At 42.7% G+C, this 23,092-nt stretch overlaps 1 protein-coding gene across 5 annotated transcripts in view; it reads left to right on the top strand.

Moving 5' to 3' along the window:
• Positions 1–17,636, top strand: part of LOC115156185 (protein shisa-6) — a 104,411-nt gene extending 86,775 nt beyond the window's left edge. The window contains exons 5-9 of one of the 5 annotated variants that reach the window (XM_029703562.1): positions 2,927–2,986; positions 4,659–4,679; positions 5,981–6,133; positions 13,399–13,502; positions 15,466–17,636. In XM_029703562.1, coding sequence (XP_029559422.1) covers positions 2,927–2,986; positions 4,659–4,679; positions 5,981–6,133; positions 13,399–13,502; positions 15,466–16,236 — 1,109 coding nt within the window. In that variant the 3' untranslated portion in view covers positions 16,237–17,636. Of the gene's footprint in view, positions 1–2,926; positions 2,987–4,658; positions 4,680–5,980; positions 6,134–13,398; positions 13,503–15,453 lie in introns of all 5 variants that reach the window. The other 4 variants (XM_029703553.1, XM_029703543.1, XM_029703568.1 and 1 more) reach the window with 4 other exon arrangements.
• Positions 17,637–23,092: the final 5,456 nt, after the last annotated feature.

The raw sequence follows: 23,092 nt of genomic DNA, 5'->3' as shown, positions 1-23,092 counted from the left end.
TTTTAGGCGTTTATTTTACTCCAGCTACGTCAGGTTAACCTATCCCCTATCCAGCTACGTCAGGTTAACCTATCCTCTATCCAGCTACGTCAGGTTAACCTAACCCCTATCCAGCTATGTCAGGTTAACCTATCCCCTATCCAGCTACGTCAGGTTAACATATCCCCTATCCAGCTACGTCAGGTTAACCTATCCCCTGTCCAGCTACGTCAGGTTAACCTATGCTCTATCCAACTATGTCAGGTTAACCTATCCCCTATCCAGCTACGTCAGGTTAACCTATCCCCTATCCAGCTACGTCAGGTTAACCTAACCCCTATCCAGCTATGTCAGGTTAACCTATCCCCTATCCAGCTGCGTCAGGTTAACATATCCCCTATCCAGCTACGTCAGGTTAACCTATCCCATATCCAGCTACGTCAGGTTAACCTAACCCCTATCAAACTATGTTCAGTCAGTAACTAGATCATATAGCCTCCACTCTCACTCACTCTACACCAACGATAGGGATCTTATGTCAATACATCCATCACTTCCCACCCTGCCCTCCTCCTCCTCCTCCTCCTCCTCCTCTCCCCTGGTCAATAACAAACCCATTTCTGGAGCTCCTCCAGAGAGGAGTTTGCACCACAGGCCCGACACGGATGACAGAGCACTGGGTGTTTAAGCCTGATAACCAGCCTCTGTGTGTGTGTGTGTGTGTGTGTGTGTGTGTGTGTGTGTGTGTGTGTGTGTGTGTGTGTGTGTGTGTGTGTGCTCATGTGTTGTCTCTCTCTAACACAGCTAATTGGTCACCTGATTACAGTGAGATCAATGAACGACCAGTGCAGGGGCTCTCAGCTCAGCAGGACTCCTCTCTGTCTGTCTATGGGGCTCTCTACAGTACTGTCTCTATCTATTTCTCTATGAAGGTCTCAAAGCTTTCTCTCTCTGGGCACTGACAGTGTGGGGCCAAGCCTGAAGTTAAAGGTGTGATTGGGGTGTCAGTCCTGTGTGTGGATTAACTACAAAGAGTGACTGGAAAGTGTTTTGGTTTTACAGCTAGAGAATAATATCATTACAGTAGAAATCATGCCTGGCATCTGTTTCTGTGTTTGATAATATGCAAGAACATTAAGCACATTCATATATTCAGAAAACCCTGCCCTCACGTCTGTGACTTTTTCGCAAACATTACCTCTCTCCAGAAACCAAACTCTGATGTCAACTGTCAAGCTATACTTTATAGAAATAAAATACGCTCATACAGATGTATGATCTTAATTTGATCACTCTTTTGTTGCTAATCATTTGCCTGTACTGCAGGACATGCAAACTTGTAGTGTATTTGAGTTTTAAAAAGGTTTATAAAGTTTGTAATTTCCACTTTGTATCAACCCCTTCTAAAATGTCCATTAATTATAATCCACATAATAATTTTCACTTTTCTTGTTGCTGCATTTTTTATTTTACTGCTGTAACAAACTGATCACACACGCACACACACACACACACACACACACACACACACACACACACACACACACACACACACACACACACACACACACACGCGCACACACACACACACACACACACACACACACACACACACACACACACACACACACACACACACACACATACAGAGAGAGGGCTCAGAATAGCAGCCTTTCATCACCTGACTCATTAAAGGGGTCACATGGTCACCAAGCACAATCACCTTCACAATCACCTTCCAAGGGTTAGAAAATCACCAAAAAAATAGTCAAATTTAAATGGGATTTTGTTAATGTTCAGATACATGATTATTTTATTACGGCCGCTTTTTTTCAGATAATGCAATTTGTTTTAAAGAACAAGGGCATTCATCTCCCATGTCAGTGTGTATGTGAATATTACATGTCAGTGTGTGTGTGAATATTGCATGTCAATGTGTGAATATTGTTTTACAGGGTAACGGCTAGATTACGACGGGACTCAGGAGTCTCCACCTCTTCATCTTTCCCCATTCTTCATCCTTCCTCTCTTTTTATCTCATTACCGTTTTTGTCTCTATCTTCTGTCAATCATTCTATCCATGTCCTTGGATAGAGGGCATTAAAGGGATTCTCTACATCTGAATATATACGTTTGTCAGTTGTTTTTTATTACCCCCCAAAAAAGTGGTCTTTCATGGTGCTAATCTTTCTTATTCATTTGGGGTTGAAGCCTGTAGATCACGCCTAAATTCATAAGTCTGGATCAACATAACAGATAGCATTGAAAATGGACTAAGCTTGATTTAATTTAAAGACCACTTTTGAGGTATGGAAACATCTGACAAACGTTCATTTTAGGGTGAACCAACCCTTTAATGATGCCGCCACTAGATCTCCCCTTGTATCCCTTTAATGATGCCGCCACTAGATCTCCCCTTGTATCCCTTTAATGATGCCGCCACTAGATCTCCCCTTGTATCCCTTTAATGATGCCGCCACTAGATCTCCCCTTGTATCCCTTTAATGATGCCGCCACTAGATCTCCCCTTGTATCCCTTTAATGATGCCGCCACTAGATCTCCCCTTGTATCCCTTTAATGATGCCGCCACTAGATCTCCCCTTGTATCCCTTTAATGATGCCGCCACTAGATCTCCCCTTGTATCCCTTTAATGATGCCGCCACTAGATCTCCCCTTGTATCCCTTTAATGATGCCGCCACTAGATCTCCCCTTGTATCCCTTTAATGATGCCGCCACTAGATCTCCCCTTGTATCCCTTAATGAGCCCACTAGATCTCCCCTTGTATCCCTTTAATGATGCCGCCACTAGATCTCCCCTTGTATCCCTTTAATGATGCCGCCACTAGATCTCCCCTTGTATTAAACCATGTCATTACATTTGATCAGATACAATATCTGATATGCTTATCACGTTGAGTGATCGTCTCCATTGCTGTTTTCACAGGTACCCACCAGCACAACTACAACCATATGGTTCTAGGTAGCCCAACACGCACCCATAATGGTAAGGACGGCTAACAGCACTGCATCCAGACACAGGGTTATGTTACAGTATCCACTGCAGGATAGGCTACTACAGAGAATTCATGCCCAGTACGTTACTTAGTGTGGATATTGAAAACAGATCCACCGAGTTATCTGTACAAAGACGAATGGCCATTCTCCTGAAAAATGAAGCCCCGGTTTTGGGAATTAACTTTAAAACACTCTTTTACACTAATATACTGTACAGTATGCTACTAATGATACCAGCCTGCTCATCGATCTCTCCACATCCATTCTCTTATATCTATATTTTTTTCATTAACAATAGAATCATAGAAGTGTTACATTTCATAACAATGACCATGTATTCCTTTGAACAGAGCGAATGAAAAGCCATTTAACCTCGGCCTAGCCTCTGTCTATCACCTACTAAAGGGAAATACGATTGGCTGGACATCAAGCTAGCATCCTGTTAAGGTCAGGGCATCTCGGCTATATGGTTCTACCACAGAAACACGTTCCTCCTGAGATGATTGACCCTGTCATTATAATATTCTATTCTAACCTTCTGCTCTCGCTGAGGATATCAGCCCCGGTTTCATTACAAATGGAATTTAGGGATTTTCTGCTACCAATTGTCTCTATTCATTCACAAGAGCCGGGTTTAGGGGCTGATGGAGGGATATAAGGAAGCTGGTTTCACAAGGACAAAGGGTGAGAAGAGGACAAAGAAGAACGAAAAGGAGAGATAATCCACTGCCGTTGTATTTGTTTAACATTGGATTGGCCTCTTTGGCTTGTATTCTGATGTTCAGTGTCAGCTCAACCCTGCGTGGAAGCCTCTCCCCTCTAGGACTTCCGCTGGGTTTTAAGGAGATTCTGTAGTCTCAACACATCTCCTCGTGTGTGACAATTCAATGTGTGTTCATTTACACACTGCTAAATCAGAGGAGTGATCCATGAAGAAATCCCTATGAAATCTATGGGAAACAATAGAAATCCATTCCGTCAAAACACATCAAACGCACACACTTCAATCACAAGCCACATAAAAAGGGCTTGTTGTACCAATGTGCTGTGTTGCTTAGATACAAGGCAACCTGTGCTGTTCTCCATGTGTAAAGCAACCACTGGCTTTCTGTCAATCAAAGAGGGGATAAAAAAAACGTATTCATTCATAAGGTGCATTATAACTATTTAAAGACACATTAGATAATTGGTCTGTTCCAAATACATTCAAATGATAGAAATCATTAGTTTATTCCTGGACTTATGGTAATGAATGAGGAGTGTGTTGGCTGGGTGTGTGTTGGCTAGGTGTGTGTTGGCTGGGTTTGTGTTGGTGGGGAGTGTGTTGGCTGGGTGTTGGTGGGGTGTGTGTTGGCTGGGTGTGTGTTGGCTAGTTGTGTGTTGGCTGGGTTTGTGTTGGTGGGGAGTGTGTTGGCTGGGTGTTGGTAGGGTGTGTGTTGGCTGGGTGTGTGTTGGCTAGTTGTGTGTTGGCTGGGGTTGTGTTGGTGGGGAGTGTGTTGGCTGGGTGTTGGTAGGGTGTGTATTGGCTGGGTGTGTGTTGGCTAGGTGTGTGTTGGCTGGGTTTGTGTTGGTGGGGAGTGTGTTGGCTGGGTTTGGTTAGAATGCTGTTTCACACCATCAACATGTTTCTGAACTGTCTGTTTTTCACTTGGGTGGGGTAGCTCACCGATCATTGAGACGTGGTAAGTCACACACACACACGCACTTATACACACATAGTCTTATTCACACATAAATCAACATAATTGCCCTCGCATTCAAACACACCCTTCCATTCAAACACACCCTTCCTCACACTCGCCCACCCTTCAGCCGTTGTACCTTCCCCAGTCCACCTAGTGTGTGGTGTAGTCGTAATGTGCCTGGTGATTCAGCAGTGTGTTTCTGATTCTGGAGGTAGCTAACAGCATGTCACATTGTCTATTTTCCCTGTGTTGAGAGAGTATGGACAGCGTTGCCCTCCCAAATCTCCTCCCATCTGGCCTTTTTATGCCTCTCTCTCTCTCTCTCTCTCTCTCTCTCTCTCTCTCTCTCTCGCTCTCTCTCTCTCTTTATTCCACCCTCTTGACTATTTCTCTCTCTTTTTGCTTTCCCCCCCTTCCCTCTCTCCTCCTACCCACCACCCCCTTCTCTCCTTCCCTCTATATCTTCTCATTCTCTCTCCCTCTCCTCTTTTTTTCTCATCCCTCTCTCCTCCCTCACTTTATCTGGCCACTGGAGCCTGGACATGAGCCGCACCCTGCTGCCCACTTCTCTGCTGCTCTGCATGACAGACTCATAGCCCACAGGGGAGAGAGAGAGAGACAGAGACAGGGAGGGATGGAGAGAAAAGAGAGGGAGGGATAGATAGAGGGGTCAGAGAGGGGGAGAGAGCAGAAGCTAGGAGAGAGAAGGAGAGAGAGAAGTGGGAGAGAGAGAAAGAGAGAAACTGAAGAAAGGGGAGTTTGAGAAAAAAAGGGTGAAGATAGAAAAAGATGAAGAGAAAGGTCCACAGTCCCAGTTTTCCCATCTCTCTGTCTCTGGCATCACATTACATCAGTCAGACAAGCGTGTCGCTGCCCTGTCCTAGCCCTCTCCCCATTCCACTCCCCACCACTCCTCAAATGACAGCACACAAACTGTCACAGTCAGGGTCACTGTGAAGCAGACATCTGTTGTTTGGTCTGGTGTTGTTTTGGGGCCGTTGTCACCTCCCCTGTCACACCCTTTACCTACTGTACCAGAAAGTGTCAAATGCTCCCAGAGTGCCTCTTAACCCACATCCCCTAGCCCATCTCCTACTTTCACCTCACCCCCCCACCTCCCAGACTCTACCAAACGCTCCCTAAACAAGTTCCTGTCAGATGACCACCTCCCCTCCCTCTCGTACCTCCCTCCACCCTTCCTCAGCAGGCGTGCTCTACCATCGTTGCCTTTGGTCTGACGCCGTATATTTTTTTAGGAAAACATTTTCCCTCTTGTTTGTTTTGCTGTGTCTCCCCAGAGAACACTAGGATGAGTGGCATCCTGACCTCACAGACGGAGCCGTACGACCTGTCCTCCTCGCACTCCTTCCAGAGCCTGTCCCACCTACCGCCCACCTACGAGGCCGCCGTCAAGGCCGACCTCAACAGATACTCCTCCCTCAAGAGACTGAGTAGGTCCCGACCACAGCACAGTTCACCATTAGCAGTAATGCTGACAGAGCTGCCACTGCCTCTTTTTAATGTCCTGCATGTTAAAAATTATACTGCATAAGTTACGGCCTGCTCTGGCATGTTAAAACTCTGCATTAGTTACTCGGCTCGTTTCTCGACTGGCAAACGTTCATGAGGGATTATACCATATGCCCCTAAAGATGAAATGATAGGATACTTTCTCCTGAAAGGGTCATAATATTAATTAGAAGTACACCAGCGTTCACTACCTTTCCAGAAAGCCCTGACTCTTGAAGGCATAAACAGTGTCTGAATGAGAGGCCACAGAAAAAACAAAATTACATGTCATCCACTCTCCTCCGTAACGTCCGACAAGTCACTGCTTCTTGAAAACCATATACACCACACGCTCACCGTCTCCCCTTAAAGATTTATCTAGAGAGAAGCAGCAATAGCATCAGCCACCATTTCTTTTAGAGAATTTAACCGCATTAAGCTCTAGCAGCCGCTCTGTATTGATTCAGTGTCCTACGCTGGCTTCTGCAGCCGAATGAGGTCTCATGTCATCATATTCCAGAAGTGTAATGCAAATATTCCTTAAGGCTTGTGTAATCGCATCATGGCTGTCCTATACTTCACTGTTGGCACGGGAACAAAGGGAGGGATATGAATCTCTGGTGCAGGCTACAACTCAAACTCGGTGCTACTAAAACTCCTGTAGGGGATTTTTATTCAGTCAACATACAGCGCACACACACACGCACACACGCACGCACGCACGCACACACACACACACACACACACACACACATACACACAAAGACCTATTCAATCAAAAACACCTACCGAGCTCACATGGTGTTTTACGAAATGTTTAACAAAGTAAAGAATCTGAGTCTACAACCGATCCCATCAGCCATCTCTAGAGTGGGTCACCATCGTTATACTGATCCCATCAGCCATCTCTAGAGTGGGTCACCATCGTAATGCTGATCCCATTGGCCATCTCTAGAGTGGGTCACCATCGTAATACTGATCCCATCAGCCATCTCTAGAGTGGGTCACCATCATTATACTGATCCCATCAGCCATCTCTAGAGTGGGTCACCATCGTAATACTGGTCCCATCAGCCATCTCTAGAGTGGGTCACCATCGTAATACTGATCCCATCAGCCATCTCTAGAGTGGGTCACCATCATTATACTGATCCCATCAGCCATCTCTAGAGTGGGTCACCATCGTAATACTGATCCCATCAGCCATCTCTAGAGTGGGTCACCATCGTAATACTGATCCCATCAGCCACCTCTAGAGTGGGTCACCATCGTTATACTGATCCCATCAGCCATCTCTAGAGTGGGTCACCATCATTATACTGATCCCATCAGCCACCTCTAGAGTGGGTCACCATCATTATACTGATCCCATCAGCCACCTCTAGAGTGGGTCACCATCATTATACTGATCCCATCAGCCACCTCTAGAGTGGGTCACCATCGTAATACTGATCCCATCAGCCATCTCTAGAGTGGGTCACCATCATTATACTGATCCCATCAGCCACCTCTAGAGTGGGTCACCATCGTTATACTGATCCCATCAGCCATCTCTAGAGTGGGTCACCATCGTAATACTGATCCCATCAGCCATCTCTAGAGTGGGTCACCATCATTATACTGATCCCATCAGCCACCTCTAGAGTGGGTCACCATCGTTATACTGATCCCATTAGCCATCTCTAGAGTGGGTCACCATCATTATACTGATCCCATCAGCCACCTCTAGAGTGGGTCACCATCATTATACTGATCCCATCAGCCACCTCTAGAGTGGGTCACCATCGTAATACTGATCCCATCAGCCATCTCTGGAGTGGGTCACCGTCATAATACGGATCCCATCAGCCATCTCTAGAGTGGGTCACCATCGTTATACTGATCCCATCAGCCATCTCTAGAGTGGGTCACCATCATTATACTGATCCCATCAGCCACCTCTAGAGTGGATCACCATCATTATACTGATCCCATCAGCCACCTCTAGAGTGGGTCACCATCATTATACTGATCCCATCAGCCACCTCTAGAGTGGGTCACCATCATTATACTGATCCCATCAGCCACCTCTAGAGTGGGTCACCATCATTATACTAATCCTGTCTCAGGTGTCTCTTGTTATTGTCTACTTGTGATCCACATATGTAACCGACCGCCTCGATTTGGTCTTATGTAGCAAAATTTGAAATTGTGTTTTTTACAATGGATGAAAGTAGAGACTCAGAGCTAGACAATGGTTTATCATACACTACAGTTGAGGAACGATTGGAAAGTAATTCTGCTTTGAAAATTGATAAACTTGTAACCCCACTTTTGTGACAATGGCCCTTGAATGTTTTGGTACACCTACTGGAGAGCTCTTCTTTGTCTACACCCATTCAGCATCGTTCACAGCCTCTTAAGCCTTAACCCCACTCATCTCTTTAAGGATTCACATGTGAGGCCATGTGGTAAACACACACTATATCAAATAAAATCTACGTTTATTTGTCACATGCACAGGATACAGAAGGTGTAAACGGTACAGTGATGTGGTTACTTGCATAGAGGTAATATCAAAAACAGAAAGTGTCCAGATAAAAATATTTTATTAATATTTTATCATTATTAGATGACGCTTACCCGACACACTTGTCTAAACTTATGGGTCATGTGAAGGAACTGCTATAACCACCCCTCACACACAGTCGATGGGTCACTATTGTCTAGACATGTACACATGCTCATGAAATACAACAGATGGCCGCAATCACCCCAGACACACCTGGCGAATTTGATGGGTCAGGTAATAATCCAGCCGAAGTGGAGTCTTTTGTTTAGACATGTAGCTAGCTAGGTAGCTAGCTAGCTAGCTGAATAATGAACCGGCATGATCCCAACTCATACTACTACCATTACAAACATTGTCATAGCTGTAGCTGTAGTATGAATCTGCAGGTAGCTAAAGCTAACAAACTAGGTTCAATGTTAGCTAGCCAACATTAGGCTATAACTCGAAATGCCAATAATTGCTGATTTGAATAATATTACTACACAGATCATACACATAATGTTAGCTAGCGAGCCAGCAAGCTAATGTTTGCTAGCTAACAGTATGTTTTAACTTGCAATAAAAACAACTTTCTGACAAAATTAGAAACTTATATCTGAAAATGTAGCTACACTCAAACCTGTATACATGGATGAACGCAGACTAGACCCTTTAACTTCATTTTGTTTGTCGCTACATCTTGTTTGGCCAGCGTTGTGTCAAGGTACTCCAGTTCACTGACTGTGGCGTGTGTAGAAAGTAGCCCATCACTTTTTCCAACTGATCTGTCAGTTGGAAAATAGCGCCTGTTAAATAGCGCTATTAAATTCAGCGCCTGTTAAATTCAGGCCATCAATGTTGTTTAGATAAGTAGCAAAACAATTGTATTCGTATTAATGGATGGAATACAAGTTTGTTATGAAGGCACATGAAATTTAACATATTCCAGAAGGCATTTATGCCAAAAAACGAATTTTGATAAAGATAAATGTTTATGTTCAAATGGCTCTCCTGTGAAGTAGTGACGTGCGACATACACCTAGTTTCCTGAAACAAGTCACATATGTGGAAGGGTGTAATCAATCAAACAATGTTCCACAGTGTGAATCTAATAGAAATTTGTCTGCATATTGATTGGAACATGCTATGTCATTGCTTGGAAAATGTCAGTGCTTGGGATATGTTAGTTCTTGGGAAAATGTCTCAATGTGTGTTGGCATGGTGAATGTTGTTGTTGTTGTTATCCTGGAAAGCTGTTTTATATAATATACTTTTTTTGTTGATTTCAATTTATCAGGGAGTGCTGCAGGACCCCTACTTCTCGCGACTATGTTCGAGGCCCATATTCCAGTCCAGTGAAAGCCGCTATGTTGAAACTTAAAACTGTCCTCAGCCGATGCCAGCCGGTCTAGCTGTCTTTATCTGCTTCCAAAGCAAATCATTTACAGCAGCAAATATCCAAAAGGCACCATGCAGTTCTCTTTGTTAGTCAGCTAGTGTCTTTCTACTGAAAGATCATATAGGATAAAGCCTGAGGCTTAATGGTATAATGAAAAAGAAAAATCTCAGCTTCTACTTATAAATATAAATGTATGTATACATTCAAAGTACAGCACACAGTGTTTTTACGCACAGTACGTATCAAAAGTAATTTATTCATTCCTTTTTCAGTAGATTTTTTAGCCTGAATTGGTCATGCCTTTTTCTACATTTTTCTCTCATCTAAAAATAACTGCTTCAGAATGAAGTCTTACTTTTATTCTCTTTCATTAATGAGATTGATATTTAACCGATTCATTGTGATTATTCTCATGCCAGTTAAAAACCCATACACATGTATTTTCATTATTCATCAGGTAATGTACCTTAGCTAAATCCCTTTGAGCGCCCTGTCATAATTGACGTTTGTGTATAGGTAGTGATCAGCCTGAGATTTTTTGTTGTTGTGACCATATTGTAACTGAGACGGCTTCGTGTTCTCTTTCTGGGTTCTGTGTAAAGTGGAGACGTCTTTTGTCATAAATCTATAAATAACGGATGAATGTTATTAACGTTCACCTCCATCTCACTTTAGCAGTAAAACATTCAAAAGACAAAGTGAGAAAGAATAGGGACTCCAAGGACATCAACTGTCCAGTGACGTCTCTCATTATGTCTTTATGGGGGTGAACTTTAAAAATGTCTATTTTAGAAATGTTTATGCCGCAGCTTTACTTAGTGTGTGTGTGTGTGTGTGTTTTTGTGTCTGTGTGTGTAGCGCACGTGCTTGTGTATATATATGTGACTATGTCGAATCTCTACGCATGACTAATGATTGATGCATGGTTCCCAGTGAGTCTGCTGTATAATACATACATGGTGTCAGGGTGTGATATCACACATCCTTCTAAGACAATCTGGAGGCATGAACATGCACGATATATGCAGAAGTATGTGGACACCCCTTCAAATTAGTTGATTCGGCTATTTCAGCCCCAACCGTTGTTGACAGGTGTATAAAATGAAGCACACAGCCATGCAATCTCCATACACAAAGATTTACAATAGAATGGCCTTACTGAAAAGCTCTGTGACCCTCAATGTGACACTGTCATAGGATGCCACCTTTCCACCTTTTCAGTTTGTCACATTTCTGCCCTGCTAGAGCTGCCCCGGTGAACTGTAAGTGCTGTTATTGTTAAGTGGAAAGGTCTTGGAGTAACAACGACTCAGCCGCGAAGTGGTAGGCCACACAAGCTCACAGAACGGGACTGTGCTGAGGTGCGTAGCACGTAAAAATCATCTGTCCTCGGTTGCAAGACTCACTACCCAGTTACAAACTGCCTCTGGAAGCAACGTCAGCACAATAACTGTTCCTTGGGAGCTTCATGAAATTAGTTTCCATGGCCGAGCAGCCGCCCACAAGCCTAAAATCACCATGCGCAATGCCAAGCGTCGGCTGTAAAGCGTGTTGTAGCGCCTCTTGAGCAGTGGAAACGCGTTCTCTTACAATTACATTCTAGACGATTCTGTGCTTCCAACTTTGTGGCAACAGTTTGGGGAAAGCCCTTTCCTGTTTCAACATCACAATGCCCCCGTGCATAAAGCGAGGTCCATACAGTAATGGTTTGTTGAGATCAATGTGGAAGAACTTGACTGGCCTGCGCAGCAATGTTCCAACATCTAGTGGAAAGCCTTCCCAGACGAGTTGAGGCAGTTATAGCAGCAGGTGTCCACATACTTTTGGTCATGTAGTGTATTTCCTGACCTGTTTTTGTACACAACCACTATCCATGTTCTGTTTGATAATATATGAACATGCAGCATTTTCATCTTAAGAAATGTTGCTGTCATTTAATATTATTTTCACATGAATGTCATCCTTCGACGTTTCAATGGTCTTTGTGTATGACATTTCTGTCTGGTGCATGCTGTATGACACCGTTTGTTTACAGACTTTTACACAACCTTTGGAAAGTTCATGCCCTCAGCCAGAAACACTGGTAGAATCACAGATGGGGCCGGGATTCTAGAAAGGTTGTACATCACATTTAATATCCTCTGACTCTTCAGTCCCTCTATTCTCTGAGCAACCTTCAGACCCTCTGTTCTCTGAGCAACCTTCAGACCCTCTGTTCTCTGAGCAACCTTCAGACCCTCTATTCTCTGAGCAACCTTCATACCCTCTATTCTCTGAGCAACCTTCAGACCCCCTATTCTCTGAGCAACCTTCAGACCCCCTATTCTCTGAGCAACCTTCAGACCCCCTATTCTCTGAGCAACCTTCAGACCCTCTGTTCTCTGAGCAACCTTCAGACCCTCTGTTCTCTGAGCAACCTTCAGACCCCCTATTCTCTGAGCAACCTTCAGACCCTCTGTTCTCTGAGCAACCTTCAGACCCCCTATTCTCTGAGCAACCTTCAGACCCTCTTCTCTGAGCAACCTTCAGACCCTCTGTTCTCTGAACAACCTTCAGACCCCCTATTCTCTGAACAACCTTCAGACCCTCTGTTCTCTGAGCAACCTTCAGACCCTCTGTTCTCTGAGCAACCTTCAGACCCTCTATTCTCTGAGCAACCTTCAGACCCTCTTCTCTGAGCAACCTTCAGACCCTCTGTTCTCTGAACAACCTTCAGACCCCCTATTCTCTGAACAACCTTCAGTCCCAGTATTCTCTGAGCAACCTTCAGACCCTCTATTCTCTGAGCAACCTTCAGACCCTCTATTCTCTGAGCAACCTTCATACCCTCTATTCTCTGAGCAACCTTCAGTCCCTGTATTCTCTGAGCAACCTTCAGACCCTCTATTCTCTGAGCAACCTTCAGACCCTCTATTCTCTGAGCAACCTTCAGACCCTCTGTTCTCTGAGCAACCTTCAGACCCTCTGTTCTCTGAACAACCTTCAGACCCTCTATTCTCTGAGCAACCTTCAGACCCTCTGTTCTCTGAACAACCTTCAGTCCCTCTATTCTCTGAGCAACCTTCAGACCCTCTATTCTCTGAGCAACCTTCAGACCCTCTATTCTCTGAGCAACCTTCAGACCCTCTATTCTCTGAGCAACCTTCAGACCCTTTATTCTTCTCCTTTGTTTTTCATTTTTCTCTCTTTCCCTCCTACTCTCTCTTTACCTTCTCCCTTCCTCTTTCTCTCTCCTAATCCACCTATTTTCTGTCTTTCGTCTCGCTGTCTCTCCACAGCGGATAAAGACGTTGACGACTACTACACCCGCAAGCGTCACCTCCCTGACCTGGCAGCCAGAAGCACCCTGCCCTTACACGTCATTAAAATGAACCAGGAACAGGTACTGCATCTACATTGTAAAACATTTCCTGTAAAATGTACAGTAACTTTTACAGGAAATGGCTAGTAATTTACTGTAATGTATTTTACAGTACAGCTACGGTAATACATTTTATGTTAATCCATGTTACAGTACCAAAGATGTTACAATAATCTAATTTTCAGAATATTACTGGAATTACCCATGCAGCGGCATATTACCCAGTGTTCTTTGCAAGTTTTCATTTTTACATTTTGGACATTTAGCAGGTGCCCTTGTCCTTAGCAACTTCACAGTCAGTGCATTCCACCAAGGTTGATAAAGAAAAAACATATCACAGTCATAGTAAATAAAATGTATCTGTATTCGTTACTGACAATATTATTGTAGTTAGGGATACATTGGTCTTCAAAATAATTGTAATTACAACAAGATATCTTATGATAAATCTCTGACCATCTCTGTATTGTGCCAATACAATACTGAGATACTCACATTAACTTGATGCCAGAGCAATGAAACACAGTAAAGTGAATATTAAACCACAAGAAAATTATTTATACAATATTTTACTGTAATTACAAAGGATTAGAGCAAGCAGGTTGGCGGTAAGAATTTGCATATTACAGCATATTAATGAATACTAGGTGTTTTATATCACTTGCACTTCTAGAGGCCTGAACAAAGGCTTCCAAACTGGATGTGATTACAGGGCAGAACAGATCAAATGGACATGGGAAATATTCAACCATTAAAAGGTTTAAGACCCACTACCACTCTGATCTGTTCCCTATATACTGTACATGTCATTGCTAGGGAACTACCAACACATATCAGGTCAATTGGTACAGCATTCTCACTAACGGGTACAAGAAATATAGCCATGTAAGGCACAACTTCAAATGAGTTAATGGGCCAGTGATTCTTTCTCCACCCACAATATTTCTCCAACTGCACCATAACTTACAGTACGCTGAAGTAAATATATAGCAAACCAGCAATACAGTACTTTATCGTTGAATTGGATTTAAAATAAAATCAGTAATTGCTAATAGTGAATGTTTAATTATATATTACACTACACCAACTAGTATTTTGTGTTTTATATCACTTGCACTTTAACAAAGACTTCTAAATCGACTTCAGAGCTAAAGGACATGACAAAACATTCAACCATTAAAGGGTTGAGACTTGCTGCCACCATGATCTGTCCCCCATATAAATGTAAGTATTAGGGAACCACTACCACATATCACTTCAGTTGGTACAGCACACTAACTAACGGTTGCAACAAATATAGCCTCTTACAAGACGTGTTTCAAAATATGTTAATGAGTGAGACACAACAATACCAAGCTCCCGCTAGTGTTCAAAAGGTTTTTGGCACTCCAAAAATGCATGATGGTACTGTATTCTGAATTCACGTAAATTACTGGCAGCAATTGGCTACTAAGTTACTGTAAAGTTTCATGAAAAGGGTTGTAGAATTACTACAGTACATTACTGTATTCTGTGGGGATACAGCATTCTCACTTACGGTTGCAACAAGTATAGCATCTTACAAGGCAGGCATTAAAATATGTTCATGAAACAGAGACTCTTTCCCCGCTCCCAATTTTTCCATTTTCCCAAGCCACCATAATTAATACTGTAAAACAGATTTAAGGTATTTTACAGCATTCTACAGTGTTTTACTGTTGAAATTACAGAAAGGTCTTACGATGTGCTGTAAAACAAATGTATAGTATTTTACGGTACATTCTACGGTAATCTACTGTATTCAGTTTATACAATATCATACTGTTGATTAATACAATAAGTTACTAATAAAAATACAAAAACAGCTAATAGTGTACGTATTTATATAAAGCTACAGTTTATTTACGCAGTGGTGCTGTTTACTTAACGCAGTTGCAAAAGTCCGAAGACATTGAATACATCAACAGTTGACTATCTTCACCCTTTCCTCCAGCAGCAGCAGCAGCAGCAGCAGCTCCAGAGCCAGCCCCCCCAGCCCCAGGTGTCCCAGGCCCCACCCCAGCAGCCCCAGGCTCAGCAGGCCCCCAGAAGACAGAGGCCTCCTCGTGTCCAGAGGGCCATGTCCCAGGACCGGGTCCTGTCCCCAAACAGAGACCCCCAGACAGACTACCATGGGATAGGGATGACTCGGCAAGGAGGGCGTATCCTGTCTGACGAGCAGCTACTGTCTGCCGAGAGGCTGAGGTCCCAGGAACGCCTGATGTCCCAGGACCGGCTGTACTCCAAGGACCGCATGTACTCCAAGGACAGGCTGTTACAATCTCAAGACCACATGTACCCGAAAGACCGTCATTTCTCCCAAGACCGCCTGTACACCCAAGATCGCCTCTACTCCCAAGACCGCCTGTACTCCCAGGATCCTCTGATCTCGCCGGACAAAATGATGATGTCGCTGAAGCGTGCGTCCGGTGGTTTCCGGGGCAACAACGACAAGTCGATGTCGCACGCCATCTCGCACCCGGACGTGTTCATGCCCACGACACCGCTCATGGACCACTACAAGATGACAAAAATGCACTCCCATCCCAGTGCCTCGAGCAACGCAGGGGCGGCAGGTGGAGCAGGAGCAGCGGTGCACTCCAACACATTAGCCATGAACCACACGACTAATAAGAGACAGCAGTTTGCCTCCAGAAGGACCCACACTGTGGAGCAGCTCCACTACATCCCCCAGCAGCACTACCGCACAGGCAGCAAGACTGAAGTGACTGTTTAACACTAGCTAGCATGTTAACAGCTATCTTGGGAGTGAGCCAGCAGAGAATGCTAACATCTCATCGCTAGTATATATATACGCCATTTAACAGACACTTTTATCCAAAGTGACTTACAGTCATGTGTGCATACATTTTTATGTATGGGTGGCCCCATCGGGAATCAAACCAACGACCCTTGGTGTTGGGGGAGTGTGTGTGTGGGGGGGAAAGGGATGGGAAGAGACTGACGAGTATAACAGGACGATAATTGTATGATTTTAAGTCAAACAAAAGGTAGACACATCTTTTTGCATTTTCAGACTTCACCAGACCCAAGAGCGGTACTGTACTGTAAGAGATTGGACTTCTTCAGTAGGCACAAACCCCACAAAGACTGAGTCAGCTGTGGTAGTGTGCTGTGAAATTGGCAAACTACTCTACTGTCATTCCTGTTATGCCCAAAGCACCAGATCCCCTTGTCCACCACAATTTGGGTGTGATTCATATGAGAGGACATGGGTTATTTGAGAATAGAGAGGCTCAGGCAGCCAACACATCTCTTATTCTATAAACTTCTACTGCATTGGTAAAACGCCAGGACTGATCCGATCAATGTCTCCACAACTTCTGTTGTTGAAAGACACAACACAACCCCAGGTGATGGAACCAGGATGGCCCTGTAATAACTATATAAATATATAAATATAATAAACTACCGTTTGTAACTCCAGTCTTACTCATAGCTATAAATCAAAACCGATGTTACTATCACTTTTATTGACGCCTCAGTCTGAGACAAGTGTTCCATTTCTAAAAATGAAGAAGTGATTTTAAAAAGTGGTTTTAAAAAGCACAAACAATTAATGAGATTTTGTGTTTCTGTTCAGTTGTTTCATAAGTTTGGTCGCTGATGGCTAGCTCGTAGATGATTGTAAATAAGCTATAATTCTAGAGGCAGTATTATGGACGAGTCTGTACCAGTTGGCTTTTGTATTAGGCTGTCTAATGTTTTCAGTAGATTCTGAACATGTTATAAACCACCACCGTTTCGTGATAAGTTCAGACTAGAAAACCCACTTAACCAAGCATTTGACAGGCTAAATGAATACTATAACTATGTTTGTAGAATGAGAATGAATGTAAATGAATGAGAATGAATGTGAATGAATGTGAATGCATGAGAATGAATGTGAAGGAATGAGAGTGAATGAGAATGAATGAAAATGAATCTGAATGAATGTGAATGAATGAGAATGAATGTGAATGAATGTGTTGTTCATAAAAAAATATACCACTGTTCATATTTGGATGTAGACTGTGTTCCATTGACTTATATGAGAAGTTGGACAACATGGTGACTGATTATAATTGTTGTTGCAGTAGGGTCAAATAAACCATCCATATTTTTTTAAACAGGCAACACTCTTCTGGAACAACTCTATTTGTGCTCTGGTTGTTGATGTGTATGAAAAATGATATATGTTATTATATAGTTAAATGGTACAGCTGACATACGACTAATCCATACCTGCATGGGTTTGAAAGGGCTGTGAGTGAGAGCTGAAGGTGGGGTTTTTGGACACTTTATAAGAAAGGCTAGAAGGCTTCCTTGCCTGTACATCTTCAATCAAGTGATATTTTATATATTAAAGGGAACGCAAATTATAGGTAGGATAAAGTTTTTTCTCACGACAACTGTGATCTTGTTTTTCTCAGCAGGGGTCACACCTATCCCTATCATACAGTATGTCACCCTGACAGACAGCTTTACTTGACATCCTTGCTGCGATAAGAAATATGCCACAGACGCAGGCAACCGCAGTACTTTACCACTGACATCTGAATTAATATCTCTGCTATTTCATACCTATTTCAGACCTTCTTGAAATTCATTGAACTCCTGTGGATGCGAAGGCCAATTCTCACAGTAAACAAAGCGGCCCCCACAAATACAAAATATTTTCCATTTGCACCCGATCCTCTAACCCAGGGATGTCAAACTCATTCCATGGAGGGTCTAGCGTCTGCAGGTTTGTGTTTTTTCTTTTCAATTAAGCCCACAGCAACCAGGTGTGGGGAGTTCTTACTAATTAGTGACCTTAATTCATCAATCAAGTACAAGGGAGGAGCGAAAACCCGCAGACACTCGGCCCTCCGTGGAATGAGTTTGACACCCCTAACCCATCAGCATTTAGATGAAAATATGACGCTCCAATCAAAGGGAATCTATGGATGGGAGAGTCAGCTAGAAAAGGTAGACCTAAGAAGGCCAGGCGGGCGGGTATAGAGACCGAAGGTATCTCCACTGTGAGAAAAGGGAATCAGGCCAAGTACAAGGCTTTCCATAAAATAATCGAGAGCTTTCAAACTGTCTCCACACGTGAAAACACAGTGTCTGTCTCATTCCACAATACAATACGTCTCATTCTTTCACTCCAGTTTTAATGCTGACAAGGTTGAGAGCAGACAGAGGACTTTTATGTTCTTGAAATATTTAGTTTAAGCTGTCGTTGCTTTTCCATTTGTCCATGTTCGTTTGTAATTCCTGTTCTGTCCTCAGAGAGAATTACTGTCGTCATTGAAGGGGAAGGAAGGAGACCAGTTTGGGCTGCAATCCACGGAAACGCTCACATGTCCTACAACAAACTGACACCTTCCTCTCCTCAACCCAGGCACACAGTAAATATGATAACCAATGAAGGATATGACTGAGAAACATATAGAACTCCATATTTCACGTTTTACAAGTAAAAATATTAGTGAGCATTTTGACCATGTAATTCTATTAGTTTAATAATGAAATCCTATAAATGTTCCCGCTCTACTTCACACACCTCTATGAAGACCCGTAGGCCTATGCCAATCTATGTTGTGGATATCTGTGTAATACTGCTTTCAGAAGGATCTTTGCTGCAGTTTTTATCTCTAATCCATCTGCAAACTAGTCAATAAAGGTTGAGCCGACGGGATCTCCACTCCCAGAGAGGGACTGACATCTACTTTGGGTCTGATCTGACATATCGTATTGGCATCTTAGTGGGAATCTTAGCTAAAACTCAATACACAGCGATAAGATAATAGCAAGATTTAAAATGTTTATTCTCTACAATAAACAGGCTTGAAGTGTCCATGTGAACAGGCCAAATATTCAAGTCCATATTCATTGAGGAAAAAATTGGAACTGCCATCAACTGAAAAATACCTTGGGGAATAAACATGGAATGTTATTTTTAATAGATTGTTTCTACGATGAAAATGTTGCTTTTAAATCCTTCAATCTAACCGTATCTCCGTCTAAAACAAGGTTCCAGACTCACTCACTCTTGATAATCCTCCAATTGGAGAGACAGCTAACAGACGTTTGTTTTATGACAGACACCAGATCCAGATGCACATTTAATTAGTAGCTCATCAACTCTGTCAGAGTTAATTACCCGAGGCCTGAGTCCAGCTAGCACCACACCAACCCCTTGTTCACACTGCAGGCCTTAATGCTCAAATCAGTTTTGTTTTTCAAATCTGTTTTGGAATACTGATTGTTCAAACAGAACGTTACAAGTGACCAAATCAGATTTGTGTGTGTTCAGACAGCAGTCATTTGCTGACATGGCTATGCTAGTTGTCATAGTAACGATGGGTGTGTGCACAGTGGTGTAGGCTGATTGGTGGTGGTGCATGTGCTTCCCATCACTCAGAAGCTATGTATCAAGCTAAGGTGATAACAACGCCTGCCATGGACGTTTCCCAGTTGCAGTTTGAATGTTCTAAATCAGAGTGTTAGAACAATTTTAAAGCCTCAAAGGATAAGATGATCCAACTTTCAAAACGAGTCCTTTTTGGCTAGCCACAGCAGTCAACTAGCTGGCTAGCTAGCTGTTTAGCTTTCTAGCATATTCACTGATTTGTTTGTAAACAATTAACAAGCTAATTAGCTACCACATGTTCTTGTAAAACAGTCAACAGAGTAGCTAGCAAGCAACACTATATACCAAATAAGTCTAATTTGACCATTCAGACACATCACATGGCCAGGAATCAGATTTCTATCTGACTTCAAACCACCAACAACACGGCTTAAGGGCTGGATTCAATCAGATTACATCTACATAGAGTTGTTTTGGTGGTGTTGGAGGTGGAACTGCATTAAAAGGATCTGCCCCTTTTTTCAATTTTCGTCTAAAATGACATACCCAAATCTAATCGCCTGTTGCTCAGGCCCTGAAGCAAGGATATGCATATTCTTGGTACCATTTGAAAGGAAACACTTTGACGTGTGTGGAAATGTGAAAGGAATGTAGGAGAATATAACACAATAGATATGGTAAAAGATAATACAAAGAAAAAACCAACCGTTCTTTTGTATTTTTTTGTACCATCATCTTTGAAATACAAGAGAAAGGCCATAATGTACTACTCCAGCCCAGCTGCAATTTAGATTATGGCCACAAGATGGCAACAGTGTATGTGGAAAGTTTTAGACTGATCCAATGAACCATTGCATTTCAGTTCAAAGTTTTGTATCAAGACTGCCCAAATGTGCCTAATTTGTTTATTAATAACTTTTCATGTTCAGAATTGTGCACTCTTATCAAACAATAGCTTGGTATTCTTTCACTGTAATAGCTACTGTAAAATGGACAGTGCAGTTAGATTAACAAGAATTTTTCTGCCAATATCAGATATGTCTATGTCCTGGGAAATGCTCTTGTTACTTACATCCTCATGCTAATCCCATTAGCCTACGTTAGCTCAACCATCCCGTGGATGGGACACCGATCCCGAAGAAATTAAGCTGTCAAATCCACGAGGCTTGTTCTTTTACCATATCGGGGACTCTGCAATTGGATACTATGAAACCACACCTGACTATAACCCGACAAATCCCATGCAGCCACCTTAGATGTCCATGCACTTGAATTAGACCGATGGCCATGAATCCCAGCATCCAAATGAACAACAAATCATGCATTAGCCTAAAATCAATGGTTTGGTATTTGAGAGTCAATATTTACAATTATATTTTAGACATTTAGCAGAGCTCTTTTCCAGAAAAACGTATTTCTGACATCGGTTTTGATGAACTTCTAACGTAGTAGGGATAATAAGGAGGGGAGTGAGGGGAAACAGTCTGGTTTTTGAAAGTTGAAAAGGTGACAACATTGCTTGGGGTATTATTGGGGTACACATTAACTTTGATTCTTCATTACCTGCTACTACATTGTCTGATTGTGAGGATGTAGTGCTGGAGGAGGTAACTTTCAACTCCTGATTACATTCTGTATGTCTCAAGATAATGTATGAGTGATTGCAAAAGGCCCTGGGTCAAGGGACAAATAGATCTAGGGAGTAGAACATATGATCCCTGTCATTACCAAAGGCAAGTGAAGAACTGCAGCCATTTCTTTCAAATTAGTATGCTGCGTGCTTTCATAATATACACAGCAAACCATCGCAAGCTTTTCACATTAACAGTTTCTCAGGACTGACTTGTAACCTAGCAACCGACTGATGTCTTGCTAAGAAGATGATTAAAGCTACCTTCTTTGGCATTCTGAGCAGGATCCCCTTTTGATAGATTCTTCCCCAACCAAACCCACACAGTTCCATGCCAGAAGCTCTCCCTATTACCCACAAATATTGAAATATGATTGCCCATGTTGTTTTTGTCCTTTAAAGACTTATGGTTTGTAACCCGCTACTGCAGAAACCCATCATTACTGTTTCAGGAGCTATAATTCACGAGTTACTGTAGCTTATTATGCTGTACATGAAGTCTTGTTTGAGGGCAGGTAGGTGTGTACTTTCCCTTTGGTCCAAAGATAAGTTCAAATCCTACTTCATCTCACCCTGTACACAGTACTGTGCTCTCTTATGGAAAAAGTCTACAAAAGCTCAGTGCTTCAAAAGCACTCTGAAATATTTCTTCTAAGCTTAAAAGAGGGTAATAATTTCTCCTGTGTCCCACGCACCATCTGTGCTGTGTATACCGGTACGCGCCACAAAGGCAAAGGCACAATCTACTGTATTTTTATACCACTACCTGAATATGCAATTTGTAGTTCTACATAGATTGCCTCCCCCTGTATTATTGCTTTCTTCTTCATTTCCCTCCCTCTCTTCGTACCCCCTCCCCATGTCTCTCTGTCTCAGGGTGCATTGTTAAGGCCCTCCAATAACTGGATAATGGGGACAGTAGGGAGACAGAGCTAATGAGAGAGAGAGAGAGACAGAGAAACTTGTGAGTGTAATGTTTACTGTTAATTTTTTATTGATTATTTCAGTTTTGTTTATTATCTATTTCACTTGCTTTGGTAATGTGAACATATGTTCCCATGCCAATAAATCCCATGAGAGAGAGAGAGAGAGAGAGAGAGAGAGAGAGAGAGAGACATCCCAGCTGAGGCATCATAACTTATACACTACCTCCATATAATGCATCCCTCCTCTGTTCTTCACTGGACCTTCATATATTACCATTTTATGGTGTGTGTGTGTAGTCTGTACACGCCTGGGTGCAATGGAAGGGTATACAGTATCTGTAAGACTGCAGAATGAGCTTTATAGTTGGGCAAGTTCTTTAAACTCAGAGAGAGGAGGGAGGTGGAGAAGAAAGGATGGAAGTGGAGGGAAGTGGAGAGACGAAGCCTGTGTTGGAAGAAAAGACTGATGGCTTTGAAACTGGAAAAGTGAGGTAGAGGGAGCGACAGCAGATTAGAGCAGATGTTGGAAATGGGGGGAAAAGCAGTGAACACCAAACACCTCACTGCACTCTTTAATGGTTAAATATGAAAGTCTTTATTCTACAAAAGTGCTGTTTAAAAAATAAGAGACTACGATATGAGAGAGCCAGAGTTGGCCTATATCATGTTTTTTAAT

Source organism: Salmo trutta, chromosome 2, assembly GCF_901001165.1.
Source record: "Salmo trutta chromosome 2, fSalTru1.1, whole genome shotgun sequence".
In the NCBI taxonomy this organism is placed as follows: Eukaryota; Metazoa; Chordata; class Actinopteri; order Salmoniformes; family Salmonidae; genus Salmo; species Salmo trutta.
The sequence above is the reverse complement of the archived record's forward strand: the minus strand, read 5'-3'. Positions and strand labels throughout refer to the sequence as shown.